General features: G+C 56.0%; 1 protein-coding gene across 1 annotated transcript; it reads left to right on the top strand.

Moving 5' to 3' along the window:
• Positions 1 to 44: 44 nt before the first annotated feature.
• SLC26A11 (solute carrier family 26 member 11) lies at positions 45 to 21,243 on the top strand. The gene is given in 17 exon segments (NM_001135966.1): positions 45 to 110; positions 1,187 to 1,401; positions 1,955 to 2,147; positions 2,517 to 2,602; positions 4,634 to 4,713; positions 6,051 to 6,193; positions 10,816 to 10,991; positions 11,395 to 11,467; positions 13,864 to 13,914; positions 14,947 to 15,007; positions 16,993 to 17,048; positions 17,254 to 17,394; positions 18,231 to 18,358; positions 18,671 to 18,770; positions 19,179 to 19,312; positions 19,618 to 19,690; positions 20,442 to 21,243. Coding segments are annotated over 16 exon segments (1,800 nt in total). The 5' UTR covers positions 45 to 110; positions 1,187 to 1,188; the 3' UTR covers positions 20,534 to 21,243.
• The last annotated feature ends 1,623 nt before the right edge of the window (positions 21,244 to 22,866 follow it).

Genomic DNA, 22,866 nt, shown 5'->3' with positions numbered 1-22,866 from the left:
CACGTGCACCAGGCTCCGCCCAGGGCCCGCCCCCACTCCCCCAGCCCGCTCGGGTTTCTGCAGACCCGCTGCGGCAGCGACGGGGGACCCTGAGCTGTGGCGTCGGTCCGGTGAGTGCGCCGCGAACGGCGGCAAGGCCCAACGCGGAGTGGGTGAGCTGGCCGGGGACGGGCCGGGGTCGCCGGTGGGCTGCCGACGGTGGCGCGGCGCGGGGTCCCAGGGTGCGAGTGCCTCCGGCCGGGACCCCGCTCCCCACCCACCAGGTCCCCAGCCAAGTCCCTGCCACCCACCACCTTACTGGGGCCGGCGGGCAACGGACCGTCGGCCAGCGTGCGGTCCCAGCCCTTGGACCCCAGTATCACGGGCAGGCGGTTTCAGGGGTGAGGGTCAGGTTGTGTCCAGAGAAGCCCCCCGGGGGCCAGGGGAAGGGGGTGGTTTGTGACGGGCTCTGCGGGCCGGGGGCGCCCAGACCAAGAGAATGCGCACTCGGAATTTCTGAGGGAGTCTCTGACGTTCTTTTAGAACCAACTAGAACACCTAGGGCTTCTGTAAAGATGCGAACGCCACAGGTGGGGGTTGGGGTGATGCGCAGCCTCAGGATGGGAGCCCCCCCACTCCAGCGCCGCAGTCTGCCGTAGTGGGCGGAGCCTGCTGTGGTGCGCACTTGGAAATCCTCCGAGCCCTCAGGGCCTCAGTCCCCCCACCCACTCCTGGCCAGCGAGACGTGGGTGTCCCCGTGGACCCTGCTTTTCTCTGCACTTCTACCCAGTACATTTCCTGGCGGGGGGGGGGGGGAGGGATAAAAAGAAACAAATTATCCCGGGAGGAGAAACCTTGAGACTAATTAGTGTGAGATTTCTCATTAAGCAATCACTTATTATTTCGGCCAATCATTATTCCAACGGCCAGAGACGATGAAGGGAGAGAAGCACGTAGGGTCTGGGCAGGTGGGCTTCAAGGAGAGCAGTGAGGGAAGCGGCAGAGACCTCCTCTGCGCAGGCTGTTGGTTTCTGGTCTCAGATCAGCCAGGTAGGGGGAGATTTAACCCATCTGGCTGCAGCCCTCGAGTGGGGGGGGCGGTGAGACGATTGTGCAGCTCCCCAGTTCCGGGCTCCTACTCCTGCTGCTGGGTTTTCTGAAGCCCAGACTCTGACTGCTGGTCTGTGTCTCCCACTGCCCACCCTAGACATGTCCTCCCCTCTGAAGCACCCCAAGGGCTTTGCCCCGATGTCCTGCTGCTGGTCCACTGAGACCATGCAGAAGAGGCTGCCTTTCCTGGCCTGGCTGCCCAACTACACTTGGTACGCACTGAAGATGGACTTCATCGCCGGGATCTCAGTTGGGCTCACAGTCATTCCCCAGGCGCTGGCCTATGCTGAGGTGGCTGGACTCCCTCCCCAGGTGAGATGTCTGCCCCTGCTGCCCACCACGGCCCCTCCCCTCAGCCTGACGTGCTCCAGCCCCAGCCCTCACCCGTGAACAGGCTAGAAGTCATTGTATTCCCTCCAGACAAGGGGACACCCAGGGCTCCAAGCTCATGGGGCCCAAGAAGCCTTGGTTTACAACCGAGAAGAGCATGTGACTGCGTTTGGGCAGATATGTGCCGCCATGAGCCCTCTTGTCACACTGGTCACATGCATGCACCAAGCCGGTTCTGGATTGCCTGCTGGGGCCTCGGGATGACTCACCCTGGCTTTAAGAATGCTTTCTCAGACGCACGCACTCAGACACCTGCACACGAGGCCCCAGTTGGGTGTGGGTAGAAAGAGGGCTCTGATCACTGCCGGTCCACGCCTTGGGTAACAGAAGGTGAGCAGTTCACCCTGCCTGTGTGTGCGGCTGTGTCCACATTCACAGTGGACAGCACAGATCCCTGTGCCCCGCCGTCTCCTCCAGGGGTCCCGTGGGTGTGCCACGTGCCTCCTGGGTACTCATCATTCTCTCTGCCCAACAGTATGGCCTCTACTCTGCCTTCATGGGGTGCTTCGTGTATTTCTTTCTGGGCACCTCTCGAGACGTGACTCTGGGCCCCACCGCCATCATGTCCCTCCTGGTTTCCTTCTACACCTTCCGAGAGCCCGCCTATGCCGTGCTGCTGGCCTTTCTGTCCGGGTGCATCCAGTTAGGCATGGGATTCCTGCGCTTGGGTAAGACTCTCAGGCTCTCCTGCCACGGGGGCAGGGCTGTGGTTCTGCTCTCCTTGGGGTGCTGAGCCACTTCCTCCTGGCAATGCCCTGCCTTCAGCATTTCCTCTTTTGCATTCCAAGGGCTCTCCCTGTGTGTGTATGTCAGGAGGGGTGGCACTCAGCCTTCCCCTCCTGTGCTCAGAGGCCAGGACGCGTGGAGAAGTGCCCATGGCCCCAGTCTCTATGCTCTCTTTCCTGTTCTCCAGGCCAGCCCAAACAGGGCATGCCTTCCACTAGTCCTCAGCCCCAGTCCCACCCACACCCCCTCTCTCAGCCCATATTGACTCATTGGGGCTGGGACCAGTTTGCTCTTTCCTCTTGGCTGTCCAGGGTTCCTGCTGGACTTCATCTCCTGTCCCGTCATTAAAGGTTTCACCTCGGCTGCCGCCATCACTATCGGTTTTGGGCAGATCAAGGTAGGCACACGACTCGGTCCCAGGGCACCTGCGGCTGACAGGACCAAGGCCGGGTCCTGATATGTGCGAGCCAATCAAGCACTTGCTGTTTTGGGATCCAGAGCCTGTGGTGCTCCCTGGGGTGTCCATTAATAAAATGACACTTCTGGGGAGATGTTGAGTGATGGCCAAGTCCTACAGTGGGTAATTTGGGGGACCAGTGATGACAGCCCCTGCTCTTGCCAGAGCTTTGATGCCCTCGTGCTTGGTTCACCTCCCAGACTCTTCTGCTGCCCCTGCTGCACACTCAGCCTTCGGGCCTTCGCAGGTCCCACACATGCCACCGAAATTCCAACAAGCACATTGTCCTCAGTGCTCGTTTAGCTAGGCGATTTCATCTTTCTGCCTTTTTTCCCTAAGTCTGTGTTTTTGTTTAAACACCTGTGAGAAGTACTGGAATCAACGGTTGTCAGCCAGTAGAGGACCTCGTTTATTCTCCTGCTGGGCTGTGGGTGCCCGGAGGGCAGGCACTGTTTTGCCTCCCATGTGGGTGCGTGCAGAGTGGAACCAAGCTGAAGCTGAATTGAACAGACTTAGACTTAGGGTCACACACACACAAACACACACACACACCCCCACACACACACCCACACACACACCCCTACCTCCCCGAGGTGTGGTTCCTTTGGTCAGGCTCAGTTCCAGGCTGGCCCGTGACAGTCTTCCCAGATGGAGGCCGAGTGAGGAAGTGACAACGAGAAGCCCAGGAGGGCACCTGTGTAAGCGTAAAGTGGCCGACAGGTCACTGCTGCTGCCGGCTGGGTGCTGGATTAAGCTCTCCCTGTGTTCAGTTCCCACAAGTCCCCTGGGAGGTAGGCTTAGCCTTATTTCCATTCAGAGAGGAGGAAACAGCCTAGAACAATGTGGGTAAATTCAAATTATAGATGATGTACACACATATGTCAGTGTAAGCTCGGCAAATGCTGTTCCGTGGGATGCTCTGTCCTTTATTCTGGAAACATCATCCTTCATTTTTAGTGTCAAGAATGTTCTTTTTTCATAAGGCAGAGAGAGGGTAGCTGCTTTACGCATTTGTACTTGGCAGCTCTCGTCCCTGGTCTTCGAAACCTTGGCTGGGTCACGACCGCCATCTGAGAGCCTTTAGGCTGAGGGGAGGTGGGGGGTGCTCTTGACCTGACCACGCAGGAGCCCCCCTGCCCAGGATGGAAGTGCCTGTCCTCCCTCCGCGGTCTCCTTTCGGGCTTGGGGGACGGGGGTTGGGTTGGGTTGCGCACCTTGGGTTGGGGGAGGGGGGTCCTTGGAACCTGATCTTCCTGAGTCTGGGCCTCGGCTGCCCTTTGTAATCCGAAGCAGGTAAAGAACCAAAGCACAAGGTGGTACCCCTTCTCCCTGCCGAGGACCCAGGACTTGGCCTGCGGGGTTGGGGGTGGGGGGGGCCCCCTCAGCGCCCTTCTCTTTGGCCGTTGGAGCCCCGCCCCCGCGGTTCTGCCAGCCGCGGGCGAGATTTTTCCTTCCGGCCGGGGGCGGTGCCCGGCGGGCTGGCCTCCGACTGACGGACGCAACCGCGGGCCAATGGCGGTGGGGTGTGCGCTGTGGAGGGCGGGGCGGCTGGGTGATGGATGGGGCCGCAACCCAGATGCAGCCGGGCCAGCGGGGTGGGTGGGCCCGGGGCCAGGACCCCCGACCGCCTTAGATTCCTGACCTAGGCGCCGTCGCATCGGTCTCCTTGCTTTGAGGTCGCCCATGAGGATTATCCTCGGATGGGAAAATTATTTGTAAAGACGTGCCGTCCATCCCAAAGGTTGTAAAATGCCTTCGGCGCCCGCGGGCACCACCTCCGCCATACCCACTCCCCTTCTCCGGAATATCTTTGATCTGCTCTTGAGGGTTTTGGGAACTGACAGATAGGCCTGGGAGAGCCAGGAGGTATGCCCTCTGGGAAGGCCCTTGGGTGGCAGGGGATTCCAGGGCTATGAGGTATTGGAGCTGTCGCAAAGGAAGGTTGTCTAATCAGAATCTCTGTTTGAACAGAATTTGCTGGGACTGCAGCACATCCCCAGGCAGTTTTTCCTGCAGGTGTATCAAACCTTCCACAACATCGGAGAGACCAGGTACCGAGGGGCTACGTTTCTGCTCTCACATAGGAAGCATTTCCTTCCAGAACCCTCTCCCAGCCTCCTCCCCACTTCCACTCCCAGGTGGCATTTATTTGGGTCTTCTGGGGCCTTGCTGCTCAGAAAGGAGTTCCCTGATGGAGTTCCCGTCGTGGCGCAGTGGTTAACGAATCCGACTAGGAACCATGAGGTTGCGGGTTCGGTCCCTGCCCTTGCTCAGTGGGTTAACGATCCGGCGTTGCCGTGAGCTGTGGTGTAGGTTGCAGACGCGGCTCGGATCCCTCGTTGCTGTGGCTCTGGCGTAGGCCGGTGGCTACAGCTCCGATTCGACCCCTAGCCTGGGAACCTCCATATGCCGCGGGAGCGGCCCAAGAAATAGCAACAACAACAACAAAAGACAAAAAAAAAAAAAAAAAAGAAAGAAAGAAAGGAGTTCCCTGAGAGCTCCATTGGCCTCACCTGGGAGCTGGTTAGAAACACACTCTCAGGCTGCCCAGACCTGCTAAATCAGTCGGGTTAATGAGAGCCCCCAGTGGTCAGCGAAGCTTGAGACTTTGCTTCCATCAGAGCAACACCAATCACCGTGCTCCCCTGCAGGGCTTTTTCAGGTGGTTGTAGTGGGAAGAGACCACATAGTGGAAAGGCAGGCAGTCTCTCACTTAAATGGTACATTGCTTAGCAAGGACGAGAACATAGCACAGGGGAAGGCAGAGGCCAGCAGACCTGCAGGTGCCCAGGGGATTGGCAGCAGGTGGCGAGTGTTCTTGCAGCAGGCACTTCCCTCAGATGGAGGGGCCCCTCCCAGAGGACAGGCAGCTTAAAGGGACAAATGGGAGGTCCTCCTAGATGAGCCCATCCAGAGACCAGGACCTTTCTCTGGAGGGAGCGCTGAGCGGAAAATGTGACTTGGGGGGAGTGGGAGAGACTATATGACTGTCCCCCCCTTCCCCTTCTCATCTGCTGCTGAGGGTCCCTGGCCTGCGCGGTGCACCTGGTGGGGGCCGTCCTCATGAGGGCTGTTGGCGATAGAGAGCATCATGGGCGGTCAGAATCGAGTCTTCTGGAGCTCACGAGGCACCTGCAGCCCAGAGAGCTGCGAGACTGATACTGAGAGCTGGTACCCCAATGCCATTGTGATCTAGGCCTCAACTCCCAGGGCCTTTATACTTACTGAGTTTTGAATAAAGCTTTGAAATGGAACAGGGACACAGGTTTCTTAGGAAGAAGCAAGGAGAGCAGTCAAGAGAGGAAGCTTTCCAGCAGAAGCAGCAGTTGAAGGCCAGAAGGCCTGTGCTGTTGTCGCGTTTGGGCCGCGACCCCGTGTCTCTCTGCAGGGTGGGTGATGCGGTGCTGGGGCTGGTCTGCATGGTGCTGCTGCTGGTGCTGAAGCTGATGCGGGACCACGTGCCTCCCGTCCATCCCGAGATGCCCCCTGGCGTGCGGCTCAGCCACGGGCTGGTTTGGACTGCCACCACAGGTGAGGGGGCCTCCTGGCTGAGGGACCACTTCCACAGCTCTCCTGCGCAACCCGGGGTCGTGTTGTCACCCTGGGAGCCTGAGTCCCACCCCTCGAGATCCTCGCGTTTCTCGTTAGGTGGTGCTGACGTGCAGCCAGCACTGCGAACCCTGTTTAGCAGCAGCAGTTCTCAGATGATTTTGTGCCCCAGGAGACGTGTGGCAACGTCCAGAGATTTTGTTTGTTTTGTTTTGCCTTTTCTAGGGCTGCACCCATGGCATGTGGAGGTTCCCAGGCTAAGAGTCTAATCGGAGCTGTAGCCACTGGCCTACGCCAGAGCCACAGCAATGCGGGATCCGAGCCGCGTCTGCGACCTACACCACAGCTCACGGCAATGCCGGAGCCTTAGCCCCCTGAGAGAGGCCAGGGATTGAACCCCAAACCTCATGGTTCCTAGTCGGATTCATTTCCACTGTGCCACGAGGGGAACTCCAGAGATATCTTTGATTGACACTGCTGAGCAAGGCTGTTTCTGGTTTCTGACGGGTGTCAGCCAGGGATCCTGGTAAACAGCCTGCAGTGCACAGCCCGCCCCCAGCAAAGAATGGTCTGGCCCAAGAGGTCCGTCGTGCCAAAGTCCAGAAGCCCTGGCAGGTCCCTGGAGGAGGAGACACACTGCGGTGAGATGAGCTGATTCCTGCTGCAGTCGTGCAGTCATGAGAGAAGCATTTTGCTTCAGGCCTGGAATCAACAGGTTGAGTCAGAGTTAATGAGAGGGTCTGTGAGGAAAAGCTGACGTAGAAGGCTGGGCGCTGAGGAGGGTCACTGAGACCATTGGCTGGTTGAAGGGCCATCTCAGGGCGGGAGGAGGGGCTGGAAATTGCTCCAGTGAGGGGCCGATAGACGACATGGAGAGAGGACAGCAGGTACAGCCAAGCGTGGAAGCTTTGCTGTCTCCTGGGCCTTCCCATTCCCAGAGCTGAGGGGCGTGGCAATCGCCCTGCTGGGCCCTGCTCTCAGCGACCATGAAATCCAGCCAGCTGTGGGACAGGAGGGGCTAGATTTTAGCCTTTGAGTCACCTCTGGCTTTTCCAGCTGGTCCCCAGTCCCTAGAGTCACCCACCAGACCCCCTTCTGCAGCCTGGAGGCAGTGGGTAAACGCTGAGCCCTTGGGAGAGTGGAAGCGCCTGGGGTTTATGGTGGAAACACCTGGCTTCAGGTCCCAGCTTTGCCACTACCTGGTACCTGCATGATTCACTTGCCAGAATGTCTGAGCTCGAGTTAAACAGTGAAAATGAGCTCGGCTGTCTAAAACCTTAACCCTCAACATGTGGCCTTGGACCTCAGCCTGGGCATCCCCGGGAGCTTATTGGAAATGCAGGTTCTCAGGCCCAGCTAGACCTTTGACACAGAATCTGCACGTTAACATGCTCACCAGGTGACTCACAGGTGTGCTGGGGTCTGAGAAATGCTGCTTCAAAATCCCATAGGCCTCTCAGGGGCTGTTGTCTCTGTCTCTTTTCTCTCCAGAATATGTAATATCATCTTAGGAAACTAGTTACTCAGCTTCCAAGTGTTTTTTTCAAAAGTCACGGTTTCAGCGTATATCTTAGCTGGACAAGAGCACGTTGAAACTATGGCAGTACCTTGTGTTTGTTCAGCGATTTGTAGAAAATTTGTTTAGCCGTAAAATCTCCTGGTGAGGGAGATAGAACAGCTGTCATTTTTACCCTTTTGCAGATGAAAAGGTAGAGACATGCAGAAATTGAATGAGGTGCAATCTGACGTTCGGCGCTGGATGCTTACAAAGCACTTCACAGAAGTCACTGCCTTTGATTCTCCTAGTTGTCTTGAGGAAGGGATATTAGTGTCCCCATTTCGCTTGCTCCCAGGTCACCTGCCTTTTTTCCTGATCAATTGATCTGGAAGTGTATTGGTTTTATTGATCTCCCAGAACCAACTTTTGATTGCGTTCATCTCTCTATTGCTTTTATTTTCTAGTTCATTGATTCTGTTCAGATCTTTATTATTTCCTGGCTTTGGTTGATTGTGGGTTTAACTTTACCTTTTGCAAGTCCTCGAGGCGGAAGCTGCAATCTTGGAGCCCTCCTTTCCCTCTGCTGCAGTGTTTAGGATCATAAATTTCCCTCTCAACACTGCTTTAGCTGCATCCCACAATTTTGATAGGTTAGGTTTTCATTTTCCTTTAGTTCTAAATACTTCCTCATTTCCATTTTGACTTTTCCTTTGACTTACTCAGAAGTGGATTATTTCATTTCCTCTTTGAACCAGGAGCTCTTTAGGAATTAGTGTCTAAGTTTTGGGGATTTTCCAACCAGTATCTTGTTATGATCTCGAAGGTAATTCCACTCTCGTCAGAGAACAAACTTTCTAGGTACATACACACGGAAGATTAGTTTTTGGACTGACCCTCTTTCTCCTGACAGTGCGCTCTACTCTGAAGTCTACTTTGGTGTAGAGCTGTGCTGGCTTTCTTTTGATTCGTATTAGCACATTTTCCCCCATCCTTTTGCTTTGAATCTGTTTAGCGTATTTACATCTCTGTATTTAAAGTGTGTCTTTTGTGGGACGGATCTTGTTTTGTGATGCTCTCCAACAGTCTGTCTTTAACTGAGGGGCAGTGTGCTTCCAGTGTCTCATTTCTTCTTTGTTGCCCTTTCTCTTTCTCCATCTTTTCGATTATTTCATATGATTCTTTTTTATTCCTTTTCTTGGCCTGTGGGCTGTAATTGCCGCGTGTGTGTTTTGTGCATGTGCTTGCTTGTTTGCGTTCCGTGGTTGCTTTAGGGTTTCTCGTACTCAACCATATCTGAGGGTTTCCAGTGGACAGGTGTTGCTGGTAAGGACCTATGACAGGATACGTAAGTACATTTCTCCGCTTCTGGCCTTGATGCTGGGGTTGCCGTGTTTTTCTTTAATGTCTGTTATTGACCCCCCCAGTCATACTGTTATTGCCACTTTATGTATTTATTTTTAATAATGATTTTTCTTCTATTATAGCTGGTTTACAATGTTCTGTCAATTTTCTACTGTACAGCAAGGTGACCCAGTCACACATACATATACACATTCTTTTTTTTCACATTATCTTGCTCCCTAATAAGTGACAAGGTATAGTTCCCAGTGCTCTACGGCAGTCTGTCATTGCTTAGCCATTCCAAAGGCAATAATTTGCATCTATATTGCCGCTTTAAATATGCCGTCACTTTTAAAGATGTGTAAATGAGAGCAAAGCGCCCCCCTCCCCCCGCCCTGTCACTGTTTCTAGTGCTCGTCATTCCTCTGTGTAGACCCAGATTCCCTCCCAGAATCTTCTATGTTGTTTCCTGGAGTGCAGGAAGAGTGGTGAATTCTCTCGGCTTCTGTCTGTCCAGAAAGTCAGTGTTTTACTTTTATTTTGGTAGGTAGCTTTGCTGACTGTAGAATTCTATGCAGGTTTTTTCCCTCCCTCCACACTTTCAAAATGCCATTCCCCGGTGTCCTGGCCTGCTTAGTCTCCTGCAAGAAGTCTGCTGTCACTGTTACCTTCGTTCCTCTAGATACGACCTTTTTCTCTGGCTGCTTATAAGATCTTCTCTTTATTATTGGTTTTAGGCAATTTGGTTATGATGTGCCTTGGTATATATTTTTTTCCCGTAGTCTTAGGCTTGCGATTCATTGACATTCTTGGATATGTGGGTCTGCGGTTTTTATCAAATTTGGAAAAATAGGCGCTCCCATTGTGGCTCAGTGGTAATGCACCCAACTAGCATCCATAAGGACTCCGGTTTGATCCCTGGCCTTGCCCAGGGGGTTGAAGATCCAGTGTTGCTGTGAGCTGTGGTGTAGGTCACATGCAGCTCAGATCCTGAGTTGCTATGGCTGTGGCATAGGCTGGAAGCCGTAGCTCCGATTTGACCCCTGGCCTGGGAAAAAAAATTTTTTTGAAGAAATACGCCACTATTATTTCTTCACCTCGTTGTGCTGTCCCCCCCATGCCACTCTCTGTGGATTCTGACACATGTATATTAGGCTACTTGAAATTGTTCCATAGCTACTGATACTTTGTACAATTTTTCAGTCTTTCTTTTCCTCTCTGTTTCATTTTGAGTAGCTTCCATTGCTACTTTTTCAAGTTCACTAGTCTTTTCCCCTGAAGTAGCGAATCTGTTTTTAATCGCAGTGTATTTTTTGCCTCGGACATTATGGTTTTCAATTTTAGAAGTTCAGTTTGGGAGATGTTTGGAGATTTTATATAGATATATATATATGTATTTCTTTAGTCCGTATGTTTTGTCCAGTTTCTAGTTGTTTCAGGCAGCGGCAGGGTAAGCTTGCCCTCTTACTCCATCCCGAGGTGGCATTTGCCTAGGACATATGGTCTCAAAGTCTTTCAAGCTATGCCTCTGGCTGTGCACACTCTGGTGACCTGTAGGTGACGTGCATGCCAGCCCTGTGTGTCACCACTGCCCGGTGTCTCCTCGTGCCTTTTCCACGATGTCACGCGTTTATGGCTGTCCCACAGTCACTTGTACCCGTGCTGTTTCCCAGCCCGGGTTGGGGTCTTCCACCTCCTGAGGTGTACTGGCCCCGTTACCCAGAGCATGCAGGGTTTACCGGTGGTCTCTCCCTGTCTGTCCTAGCTCGAAATGCCCTGGTGGTCTCCTTCGCTGCCCTGGTCGCCTACTCCTTCGAGGTAACAGGATACCAGCCTTTTGTTCTGACTGGGAAGACTCCCGAGGGCCTCCCCGACCCCAGCATCCCCCCCTTCTCAGTGGCCACCACCAACGGGACCATCTCCTTCACCCAGATGGTGCAGGTGGGTAGAGGCGGGAGCCTGCGGCGGCCCCGGGGCCCGGCTCTCTCTCCCTGCTGCGTCGGCTTAGCGCCAGGCAGCTGAGCTCAGCGAGGACTGAGGCATCCCCAGGGGGGGCGTCTCTGGCGCACGGACAGGGAGGAGTGAGGTCCCGCTGGGGCACAACCTGCGGACACCATGTGAGGCACAGCCTCCGGGGACGCACCCAGGGAGCCTGGCCGTTGTGGATACTGGCAGAGCAGGAGTGTGCTGTGTTCTGCTCTGTGCTGTGCTCCTCGCAGTGTGAACTCACAGCCCCGCAGCGGAAGTACCTTCGCTTCTGTGACATGGGCGAGCCACTGCCTGGCCAGAGGTCTCTGTCCTCCTTCCCCAGAGGGTGGCTCACCATCCCTCTCTCCTCTCCCAGGGCATGGGAGCCGGGCTGGCCGTGGTGCCTCTGATGGGTCTCCTGGAGAGCATTGCAGTGGCCAAATCCTTTGGTAAGATGCCTGCCACCCACTCCCTCCCTGGCGTCAGCCTGCAGCCCACGTGCCTCGCTCACCTGCTCAGCTTGTTTTCATCTGCTCTGATGTTTGAAACTTTGAATTTGTATCTAAGTAATACGTGTTTATGGTTTTTTTGTTTGTTTGTTTTTTGTTTTTTAAGCCGTGGTAAAAATGGATTTTCAATGAAAAATCTTTTCCGGCAGCTGGAAATATTTGTCAGTTCCCTCTCTGTGGACATGTAAAAGCCTTTGCCAGTTGAACTTTCTGTGCATGGTGTACACACTCCCCCTGCTAGCTGACTTCAAACCGAACGTGGAGGGAGTTTCCTGGCGGCACAGTGGGTTAAAGGTCCAGTGATGTCACTGCTGTGGCTCAGGTTACAGCTCTGGCACCGGTTCGATCCCTGGCCCAGGAACTTTTGCATGCCACAGGCGGGTCCAGAGGCAAACAACAATCTTAGGTGAAACAAATCTTAGTTGAGATGTGAAATAGCCCCCATCTTCAGTTAAATAACTTCAGTTAAATAACTTCAGATACAGTTAAATAACTTCATCGGTTATCGGTCGTAATGAAAGATAGTAAAATAAATTAGGAAGTGACGCATTTCATCTTTGTTTTAATGTAGTTTATTTAATTGAAAATTTTCATTTAAGTGGTAGTAATGGCTGTATTTGATAACCTATTAGAAAAATTCCTAAAAATGTAACGGGATACCCTTTCCAGCTGGCTGAGCACATCTGGCTGTTCTTGCCCCACCCCTGGAGATGCCGGCAGACGTTAATCTGCTTATAGGTTTGCCGCTCGGTACCCTGACTCCCTCCACCTGAGCTGAGATTACCAAACCCTTCACAGGTCCCCGCTTCTGTGTTAGGTCCCTGGACTCGTCGCTCGGTGTTGTCCCTGAGGATGACATGTTCGTTCTGTTTTGTAACAGGGTTAAGTCCTTCTTAATCTAACCTGTTTGAATGACTACAGAGATTAAAATTCAAAAACACGCAGCTTTATCTTATTGTGACCACCTAAATTGTGTTCACTGCCCAGCTCTGGTTGTGCCAAGATTGCATTTCCTTCTCCGAAGTTCCAGCATCTGGACCCTCAGACAGTTTCAGAGGGGCTCAGCCAGGGTCCGTCTAAAGCATTTTCCTTTCCAGATGCCAGCAGTCGCCCAAGACCACACTGCTTTTCAATTTGCAGCCTGTTCAGTTCATATTTTTTTCTTCATTTTTTTTTTTTTTATAATTTGGAGGGGGTGTATCTTGGAATCTGCATCTGACAGCTTTTTCTCATCTCGTCTATTACTTGGAAAACTTTCCATTTTCTTTTGAAGTCAGCTGATCTCTTCTGCTTGTTTGTAAAGCTTGTCAATCTCTTAAGTCAGGGCTTCGTAAACCACTGCCTGCTGCCTGCAACCTAAGGATGGCTTCTGCATTTTTTTTTTTTTTTTTTTGTCTTTCTGCTATTTCTTTGGGCCGCTCCCTTGGCATATGGAGGTTCCCAGGCTAGGGGTCCAATTGGAGCTGCAGCCACCGGCCTACACCAGAGCCACAGCAATGCAGGATCCGAGCCGCATCTGCAACCCACACCACAGCTCACGGCAACACTGGATCGTTAACCCACTGAGCAAGGGCAGGGACCGAACCTGCAACCTCATGGTTTCTAGTCGGATTCGTTAACCACTGCACCACGATGGGAACTCCGGCTTCTGCATTTTTAAATGTTTGGAGAAAAAAATTTAACAGAGATGAAGATTTGGTGAAAAGCACATGAAACTCGTACCCCAGCTCACAAAGAAGCTTTTCTTGGCGCATGGGCTTTTGCTTAATGTGTTTCACGTTGCGCCACTGCTTCACGCTGCAACAGGAGCTGAGCAGCTGTGACGGAGGACCTGACCCTCACAGCCTCAAATATCGACAGTCTGGCCCTTTACAGAAGGTTTGCCAACTCTCTTAGATTCCTGCCCTCTATAGATCCCCAGATCTTCCTGCTCATCGCTCTGAAACTTGCTAGTCATCTTGACTTGTGACCAGAGAGCTTTTTTAGTTTAAAACATCCTCCCTCCCCTTATTATGAAAGCAGTGCATGTTTTTCGCACAAGGTGTTGAAAGTGTAGACGTGGATACAGAAGAAACAAATGACTTGTAATCTCCCTTGTTTTCTCAATTAACTGCTGCTGACATTTCAATCTACGTCTTCCTACTGTACACAGAGACACATACACACTTGCACATGTGTATGTATTTGAGCTGTGTTCATACCTTATAGTTTCCAAACATAGGCGATGCTGTAGGGAGAAATTGATAACCTGTTTGATCATTTCATCAACAGTTTCCTGATGATATGTGTATATATATATATCTAGTGACAATGTTTTTTCCGTCCTTTCTCTTTAGCTTCTCAAAACAATTACCGTGTTGACGCCAACCAGGAGCTGCTGGCCATTGGTAAGACTCCAGCGGCGGGCGGCTCTGGGGTGTGGGTGATGCCGGTGGTGCTGAGGCTCTCTTGCCCTCCCCTGAGCCTCCCTGCAGTCAGGGGCAGGTGGCTGAGAGAGCACTGACTGGAGGGTGTGTTCGAGGTGTCATCCGAGCTGTCTCGAGAGCAGGCCTTGAACCTGTCACCAGTTGTGGGTTTTGCAGAGCTCAGGAAACAGCAGTGGTCTTTTTGCATACGGACGTTCCCTGGCTAGGGGTTGAATTGGAACTGCAGCTGCCAGCCTGTACCACAGCCACGGCAACACGGGATCTGAGCTGCATCTGCCACCTACACCACAGCTCATGACAACGCCAGATCCTTTAACCCGCTGAGGGAGGCCAGGGGTCAAACCCGCATCCTCATGGATCCTAGTTGGGTTCGTTACCACGGAGCCACAGCGGGAACTCCCCTGGTGGCCCTCGTGAAGGCCCCTGCAGGAGGCAGATGCTGATGAGCCAGTGGTGATGAACTTGGTTGGTTACCTCTCTTCTCCCAGCCCGGCTTCAGGCGTGGGTGCATCTGCTGTAGATGAATCAGAGGCACATGGGGAGGGCAGCTTACTGGCCATGACCTGCTGCTGCTCACCTTGGCCAGTCATCTCACGAAAGGAGTGTGGGTTTAAAAGAACTCAGAGGATGGGGGATGCCAGTGGGCTTCCTGGGTGCTTTGGGCCTGTCTGTGCACACTTGCTGTACTCGGCTGACCCCACTCCGGGCAGGCGGGGTTCCTGTCTCACTTATCCACGGACAAGGCACTCCGACCTCACAGAGGCAGGGCCAAGGTCAGAGTTACTCTATAGCTAGATCCAACCTCAGCACACTTGGCAAAGACTGTGGCTTGTCTTGTGCTTCCCAGAGAGAGGGCGTCTCCGGGTCGTTCCTCTGCTTCGTCTTCACGGGTCTCTTCTGATCGCTGTCCTGCCCCCACCCCCGCCCAGCTCTGTCTCCCTCCATTTTATGCTCCTTCCCCCGGATGAGCCTTTTCCTCCGTTTTCTCCGCAGGCCTGACCAACATCCTGGGCTCCCTCTTCTCCTCCTACCCGGTCACAGGCAGCTTTGGACGGTGAGTGAGCACGTGTCCCCTTCACTGTGTCTGCAGGGAGGTCCCAGCCCAGGGCAGAGGCTGCTTGTCCTGCTCGAAGAACCAGCTTCCCCCCAGCGGGCTCTCGGCTCTGTCCTGAGGCCGTTGTCCGTCTCCCCATCCCTCCGTCCCCATCAGTCACCTGCTCCTCGGGGAGGCAGAGGGGGCTGGCTCTGCTCCTTCACCATCTCGGCTGGTGTTCTTCACGCCCACGTGCGGTGCTGGTTTAACATAAAAAGCTCCCGTGCACAGCCTGCTCCCAGCCTCTTGGTGCTGGACTTCATTCCTGAAAGAAAGCGGGGCCGGGAAGGACGGCAGCTCCGCCCGAGGAGGCGCGGGCTCTCGCTGGGGTCGCCGTGGAACCCGTGCGAGAGGCGGGTGGGAGGGCGGCCTGTGGCTGCAAGAAGGGGGGGCATCAGTGCCAGGACTCCCGCCGAGCCTGTGTGAGGCCTGCGCCTTCCGGACACCCCGGAACACTGCGTTGAGGGGGCGCAGGACTCTGCCCCACCTCCCACACCCCAGCCTCCTCCTCTGTAAAACAGAGTCGAGTCTCAGAAAGCGGTTTAGAGGATTTATTGAAAATCACGTAGCGTGGCCCTGGTGACCTGGGAGGTGCTGTATGAGCATTTAGGAAATAAAAGCTCGAAGCGTTTTCAAAGCAGCTGTGTATATGCTCTCGTTGGCGTAACTAGATTGCAGGCCTGTTCAGGCAGGGTTGTGTTTTGTATCCCCTGGCTTCTAGCACAATGTCTTCCATGTAGTGGATACTGGAAAAATTCTGTATTCAGCTAATTACTGGAATTCTGCCCAACTCTGGCTGTTGGAGGGGGCTCAGGAGCAGGCTTTCCATGGCCACGTACATACGGACGGACGCAGTCGTTCCCGGAGGCACGTGGGCAGGCCCAGGTCACCGTTGGGGGCATTGGAGGTGCCGGGGAGGCAGGGTCCGGTGCCATCACTGGAATCAAGTCGTGGCCCCTGGTCTTGCTGGTGACAACGGGAAACGTGGCCCGAGGGCCAGTTCTTTGGCGGAAAATGCTTTTCCTGGCAGTTCGGTCTGAACGCATTTTTCCAAAGAGGCCAAATCAACTTCTAATCCTACAGCCCAGAGAAACGTCGCTGTCAGAATCGTGGCGTTTCTCCTTTTAGGCTTTTCCCTGTTTATACGTGTGTGTGTGCGCTTCTGCGTGTGATTTATGTACACATACGTGCACGCACACGAAGTGGGATCCCCCCTTTAACAGCATTTTCCGTATCAGCCCATCAGGAAGAATAAGCCTCTGTGTCATCATTTGTAATAGCCAGGCGCTCCGCGACCCGGGAGGTATTATTTTGCCAGAGCTGTTGTGACACATGCCACAGACCAGGCAGCGTAAACAGCAGAGAGCGCTTTCTCACCGTTCTGGGGCCGGATGGCCGGGACCCAGGCGCCGCCAGGGCTGGCTCCCATGCGGCCTTTCCCCTGGCCTTGCGGACGGCCACCTCCCGTGTCCCCACGTGGTCCTTCCTCGGTGTGCCCTGGCTTCTGTGTGTCCCAGTGTCCTCTTCTAACGAGCACAGAGGAGTAGGGCCCACACAACACCCCATTAAGTTAATCACCCCCCCAGCGGCTCTCTCTCCGAAACCATCCTTTCTGAGGTGCTGGAGGTCAGGGCTTCTGTGGATAAAGGGGTGGGAGGAGGCCATTCAGCTCACTGCATGGAGTCTCGTTTCATGGCTCCTCTGTTGGCTATCTGGGTTTCCATCCGGGCCTCTCTCCGACCCGTTACCTTGGGTTAATTGAGAAGCCCCAGGGGCCCCCCTTGGAGGGAGACCCGCCCTCTAGCGTCAGGCTCTCTGTTAGGTGCCGGCGGTGGGGCCTCCGGGTCCCTCGGAGCCCCCATCCCGGGAGCCTGGCCACAGTGTGTGGACTGATGCCTCCCCTGCTCTCCCGGTCCGGCCACTGACGGGTCTCTGTTGCCTTCCAGGACGGCTGTGAACGCCCAGTCGGGGGTGTGCACCCCAGCAGGGGGCCTGATGACAGGTGAGCGCCCCTTCGCGCACATGCGCACCACGTTCCCGGGTCCACGTAGGGAGGCGGGAGGAAAGGAGAGGAGGGGGCCCGGGGGCGGCGCAGTGGGCTCTGGCGCCCAGCTGTGTCCATGGGGGGAGGGCCCTCGCGGAGGCGGGGGGTGGGGGGCGCGGTCGGGGCGGCAGGACCACAAGGCCACGGCCCTGCCGCCCCGCAGGCGCCCTGGTGCTGCTGTCGCTCGACTACCTGACGTCGCTCTTCTACTACATCCCCAAGTCCGCCCTGGCCGCCGTCATCATCATGGCCGTGGCCCCCCTCTTCGACACCAAGATCCTGGGGACGCTCTGGCGCGTCAAGAGTATGTGTCTCCTGGGCGTCGCGCCGAGGTCGCCGCGCCCCCCGCCGGCCGCTGCCCCCGCCGGCCCAGCCGGGGGAGCCGGGGCTTTGCGGGGACCGGCGGGCACACGGCTCAGCCTCCCTTTCTCCACCGCACACGGCGGCCTAGGGGTCCCCACTCTGCGGTTCTCTGTCATAACAAGTCTTCTCTTTGGTTTCTCAAAGTAGCTGAAGGATTTGTGTGGCTTCTCTGGTTCCTTTTTCGTCAGCCCGCAAGAGTTACCCAGAGAAAGGAAGCATGATTTTGCCTGTGCCTGTTCGTGCCAGGGCACACGTGTGTCATTGCATGCCATCTCAGGACAGCCCTGACATGTGCACCGGTGTACCTCAGTTAACACGCTGGGGGGGGGACACCGCAGAAGCCACCCACAGACGTGAAGCCCCGGGAGGGGCCTTGCTGAGAGGCGTGCATCTGGGGTGGGCTCCAGCACTGACCCCCAAGCCCGCCCACTTTTGGGCTGCCTCCCCCTGCAGCTCAGAAAAGTCACAGGGCCTCCCTGGCCCCACGTCCTTTCTTCCTCGGGCCGGTTAGAAGCGCCCACTGTGGCCACCACCCAGGGGCAGGGGGCTGGGCTGCCAGGCGGGGAGGGGTTTTCTGCCTCTGACAAGTCCCTGGCCTGTCAGCAGCGTCCGTCCCCAAGTCCCTGGACGGGGTCCCTCGGAGGCTGCTTCGGATCCATGATGCCTTCCTCACCACGTGAAGAGCTGCACACAGGCACCCCTCTGCTGGGGGCTCGGGTAGCTGGGAACGGGGCTCACGGGGGGGGCCCCCCCCTCAGCTGGACCCCCCCCTTCCAGGGCTGGACTTGCTGCCCCTCTGCGTGACGTTCCTGCTGTGCTTCTGGGAGGTCCAGTACGGCATCCTGGCGGGGACCCTGGTGTCCGTGATGATTCTCCTGCACTCCGTGGCCAGACCCAAGATTCAGGTAGTGGTCCTGGCCTCGCTGGGGGGCCTGCCGGCCTCTGGGGGTCCCGTGGGCGAAGTGTGCTGTGGGAGGACCCCCCGGCCCACTGCCTTGCGCTTTGAGTTCTTGGTGTGATGTGGCCTGAGGCACTGCCAGGTGACCGTCCATCTAGTGGGTGGCGTGGCTCTCCTGTCACAACCCACTGTGTGTGGGGTGGGGGGCGGGGTAGGGGCTCCCGCCAGCTCTGCACACCCTGTCCCCCCAAGCCAGGCAGAGCCGCCCCATCCACCTTGCCTCCAGGACTCACTGCCGTCCCCCCACCGCTATCCCCAGGTGTCGGAGGGGCCAGTGCTGATCCTCCAGCCGTCGAGCGGCCTGCACTTCCCTGCCATCGAGACCCTCCGCGAGATGGTACTGAGCCGGGCTCTGGAAAGTACGTGCCCTCGTGGGCTGCAGTCACCCCCAGCTCCCTGCTGCCCTCTCTGTACCCCAGCCTGGCTCCTCCTGAACCCCAAGACCCTGCCCAGGCTGCTGGGGAGGAGCTTGCCCACCTTCAGGTCCAGGGGCTCTCGGGCGTGTCAGACGGATGTCCTGCGGTTCCCCAGTGTTTGTTCCTCAGGCCTCTCCTCCGGCAGCTGGTATTTAGGGGAGAAGGGCCCGTTCCCTGCCCTGTGAGGAAACCGCTGCTGCTGTCCTCCAGCAGCTAGGGTCTCGGGTCCCTGTCCTTTCCCGTCCTGTGCCTGCTGGGCTGGAGCTCTCGATGGCTTTGCTTGGCCCCACGCCCTTGGCCGGGGCTTCCTCTGGTGGCTTCCCCGAGTGTGACTGCTCCCTTGTCCCCCAGCATCCCCGCCACGCTCGGTGGCCCTGGACTGCACCCACATCTTCAGCATTGACTACACAGTGGTGCTGGGACTCGGGGAGCTCCTGGAGGACTTCCACAAGCGGGGCGCCACCCTGGCCCTCATCGGCCTGCAGGTGGGTGTCGGCAGCTGCTCTTGAAGCCACTTGGGAGGTCTGTGTCATCACTGTCCCCATGTTGAGATGAGGATGCCAAGGCCCAGAGAAGCTGAACCATCTGCCTGATGTCACACAGCGAGCTCCGTGGCATCTGGCCGCGGGACGCTGCTCGTGTCCGTCCTGTGCTGTGCTGTGTTTGCAGGGCACTCGTCTCTGTGTTCTCCAGGAAGTGTTTACCCGTACAGACGTCTGGGACAGCCCGTGGCGTGGGCTGTGACGGCAGGAGCATTGCCACCTGGAATCACCATTTGTCTGTCCCACAGGTTCCCGTTCTCCGTGTCCTGCTGTCTGCTGACCTGAAGGGCGTCCTGTACTTCTCCACCCTGGAAGAAGCAGGTGGGTGGGCCAGTCATTGGAGAGGGCGCGGCTGCCCACCCCTGCGGTCAGGGCAGCAGAACTGAGATCCCGCAAGACGGGAGGGTCGGTGCTTGAGTCTGAGAGCGGGGAGCACTTGCGCGAGGCCAGGGCTGCGGGCAGGTTGTCAGGGCGCCCTCCTGCTCTGGCGTTTTATTTGGTAGGACTTCCTGTGCGTCTGTAATTGAGGCGTGGTTGGCCCACTGCAAAGCGTACAGACCCTAGATGTGGTTTTGCGTCCTGATGGATGGACGCGGCGGGTGTCCCATCGGGAGGGGGGCTATCTCCATCGTTCCAGAAAGTCCCTCTTTCATCCCCTCCAGTGACCTGCCCCCGGGGGGATGGACACTGTTCCAATTTCTCCCACCGCCCTCAGTGTAGCCTGCTCTAGAGCTTCATGTAGTGGGATTGGAGGGGTTCTTTTTGCGTCTGCCTTCCTCGGCTCAGCGTGTCGTCTGTGAGGTTCGTCCATGTTGCTGCTGGGAGCGGCCTAACGCTCAGGCTGGGAACTGGATCTGCAGACTGCGCCCAGCCGCATGGCGGGACCCGTCCAGGAGCAGAGAGGGCCCTCGGGGCACAGAGTGGGGAGGTGAACGAGGTGGAGCCGGCTCAGCGCCTGGGACTTCGGCTCCCTGCTCTCGGGGCCCTGAAGTGCCGGCCGTGCCTCCCGACCTTCGAGCTGACCCCTCCTCACTTGGCTTTGTTTGTGTTTGAAACCCTGTGTCTTCTGCAGAGAAGTACCTGAAGCAGGAACCCGGGACCCAGCCCTACAACATCAGCGAAGACTCTGTCCCGGAGCACAAGGTGGCCCTGCTGAAGGCCTGACGGGCGCCACTGGGCGCCCCTGGCGGAGGGTCTCTGGAAGGTTCTTGTCACTGTGATGCCGGATGCCGCCTTGCAGCAGATCTGAGGAGCCCGCAGGTGCCCCGAGGACGGGGAGGGACCGTGTGGGATCCGCAGGGACTCCTCCCGTCCCGTGGAGGGCGGAGGAAGGCCTCCGGGCTGTTCCGTGGACCTGAACACTTTTAAAGAGCGGTTTGGAGAGAGCCTTCTAGAATGGTAGACCGGGAAGGGCAGTGACGTCAGCCCGGTCTAGGAGAGCAGTCCTCCCGGCCCAGCGCCTTCCTGGATTTCGGGGGAATGGGGAGGGCGGGCATCTCTCAGGGGGCTTCCCTTCTTGATGGCGGCGGCTGTGCTGTTGTTGGGAGGAAAACCAAGGTTTGCCAAATGACTGAAAGCGTCTATTAAAAATAACTTTACGGTGTTTTCTAAGTGTGAAAAAGTAACAGCTTTGGTGTTTTTGTAAAAACCATAAATGCTCATTGTAACAACTGCGGGAAGCATCTCTGTCATCCACTCGGTGGTGGCCCCGGGCCGCCTCCCTCCCGCGCGCGTCCGTGGGACGTCGGCTCGCGGGGTGGGCTTCCGGTCACGTCAGTGGGATCATTTCATCCATGGTGCTCTGTGACCCCCATTTTCATGCAGCCGTTGCTGTGGACTACTTGTTGTGATAATAAATAGAGACTATATGATTATCAGTGGTTCCCTGGTCCTTTATTCGAGAGATGGGCCCCAGGTGACTCAGCAAGGCCTGCGCACGTAGACTCGCGTGGTTTAAACGTCACTCTCGTCGTCTCGGGAGGGGAATCCCCGCGGAGGAAGGCCGAGCTCCTGGGTTTTCTTTGAGCAAGAGCTGCCTGTGCAGAGGTCGCTTGATGTGGTGCCCTCGAGCCCCCAGCGTTCTGCCCGGGCCATCCTGGCCAGGGTCTGAGCAGAGAGAGGGGCCAGGCCTGCCCCTGGACACGAGTCTTCTCAGGTTCCTTGTCCTCTGTGTCCTAGCGTCTCCCCTTCCGGCCCCTGACCAGCCAGCTACACTGCTTACCCCTGGCCCCGGGCAGCTTCTCTTTGTCCACAGAGCAAGTGTCTCGAAGCTCTGCCCTCTGGGCCACTCCCGCCCAGAGCTGTGATGGAGGCCCGGTCCCGTTTTGGTCTGCGCGCACGTGACGCGCCCACGCGTTCTGGAGCCCAGAGGTCATCCCATTCACAGGACTGGGCAAATCGATACCCTCGGGCGGGACCCACTCGGTCGAAAACACCCACCATCAGAGACAAGCGGCTCTGCCTCTCGGAAGCCACGCCAGCAAACAGGAGCCCGCCTTCGGGAAACGAGCCAAGGATGTGTATCACAGGCTCACGAGCAGTTTGGGAAAATGAAAGCAGCAAGTTGTGTCTCTTCTCGAGAGTTTCTTGACCCTGGAACACGTGAACTTGGAGTGTCACCCGGCAGGGAAGAGTGAGACGGAGTGTAGGCACCAACGCGATGTCCGAATGAAAAGGCGAGTTGATGACCATCTTAAGACACCGTTTGCGTGACCACACTCACTAAGTGACTCTCTGATGTACGTACAAGATTTTAAAAGTTCTGGAAGGGGGAGTTCCCACTGTGGTGCAGAGGAAAACAAATCTGACTAGGAACCATGAGGTTGCGGGTTCGATCCCTGGCCTCGGTGGCTTAAGGATCTGGCGTTGCCGTGAGCTGTGGTGTAGCTCACAGACACGGTTTGGATCTGGCGTGCCTGCGGCTGTGGTGTAGCTGGCAGCTATAGCTCCGATTAGACCCCTAACCTGGGACCCTCCATATGCTGTGGGTGCGGCCCTAGGAAGACTAAATAAGTAAATACAAAGTAAAAGTTCTGGAAGGGGGAGCATCAGCCTCGTAACAGTGATTACCTCTAGGATTCACAGTAACTGTGTCTGCATAGTTACTTTTTCAAAGAACAACATATTGATATCTACTTAAGTTATAATTAAAGATTAATTTAGGGAGTTCTCTGGTGGCCTACAAGTTAAGGATCCAGTAGTGTCACTGCTCTGGCTCAGGTTTGATCCCTGGCCTTGGAATTTCTGCGTGCTGCAGGTGGGGCAAAAAAAAGTTAATTTAAAAAGAAGCTTTTGGAAAGAATGTGGAATTTGGTGTCCGAAGATTCAGGGCTGCTCTCTGTCACCCTCTCCCATCGCTCAGACAAGCTTTCCAAGCCTCGGTCTGTACGCTGGGGGCTCGTGTGTCTGTACTGATCACACGGTTGACAGAGGCCGTCCTCGCCGTCGGCCGGCCTGGTGCCGATGGTCAGTGCAGGTGTGATTGGTGACGTGAATAC

Source organism: Sus scrofa, chromosome 12 (genome assembly GCF_054392235.1).
Source record: "Sus scrofa isolate SSC_HxYL_T2T_F1_AM1 chromosome 12, Sscrofa_HxYL_maternal_Yorkshire_Landrace_v2.0, whole genome shotgun sequence".
Taxonomy (NCBI): domain Eukaryota; kingdom Metazoa; phylum Chordata; class Mammalia; order Artiodactyla; family Suidae; genus Sus; species Sus scrofa.
The sequence above is the reverse complement of the archived record's forward strand: the minus strand, read 5'-3'. Positions and strand labels throughout refer to the sequence as shown.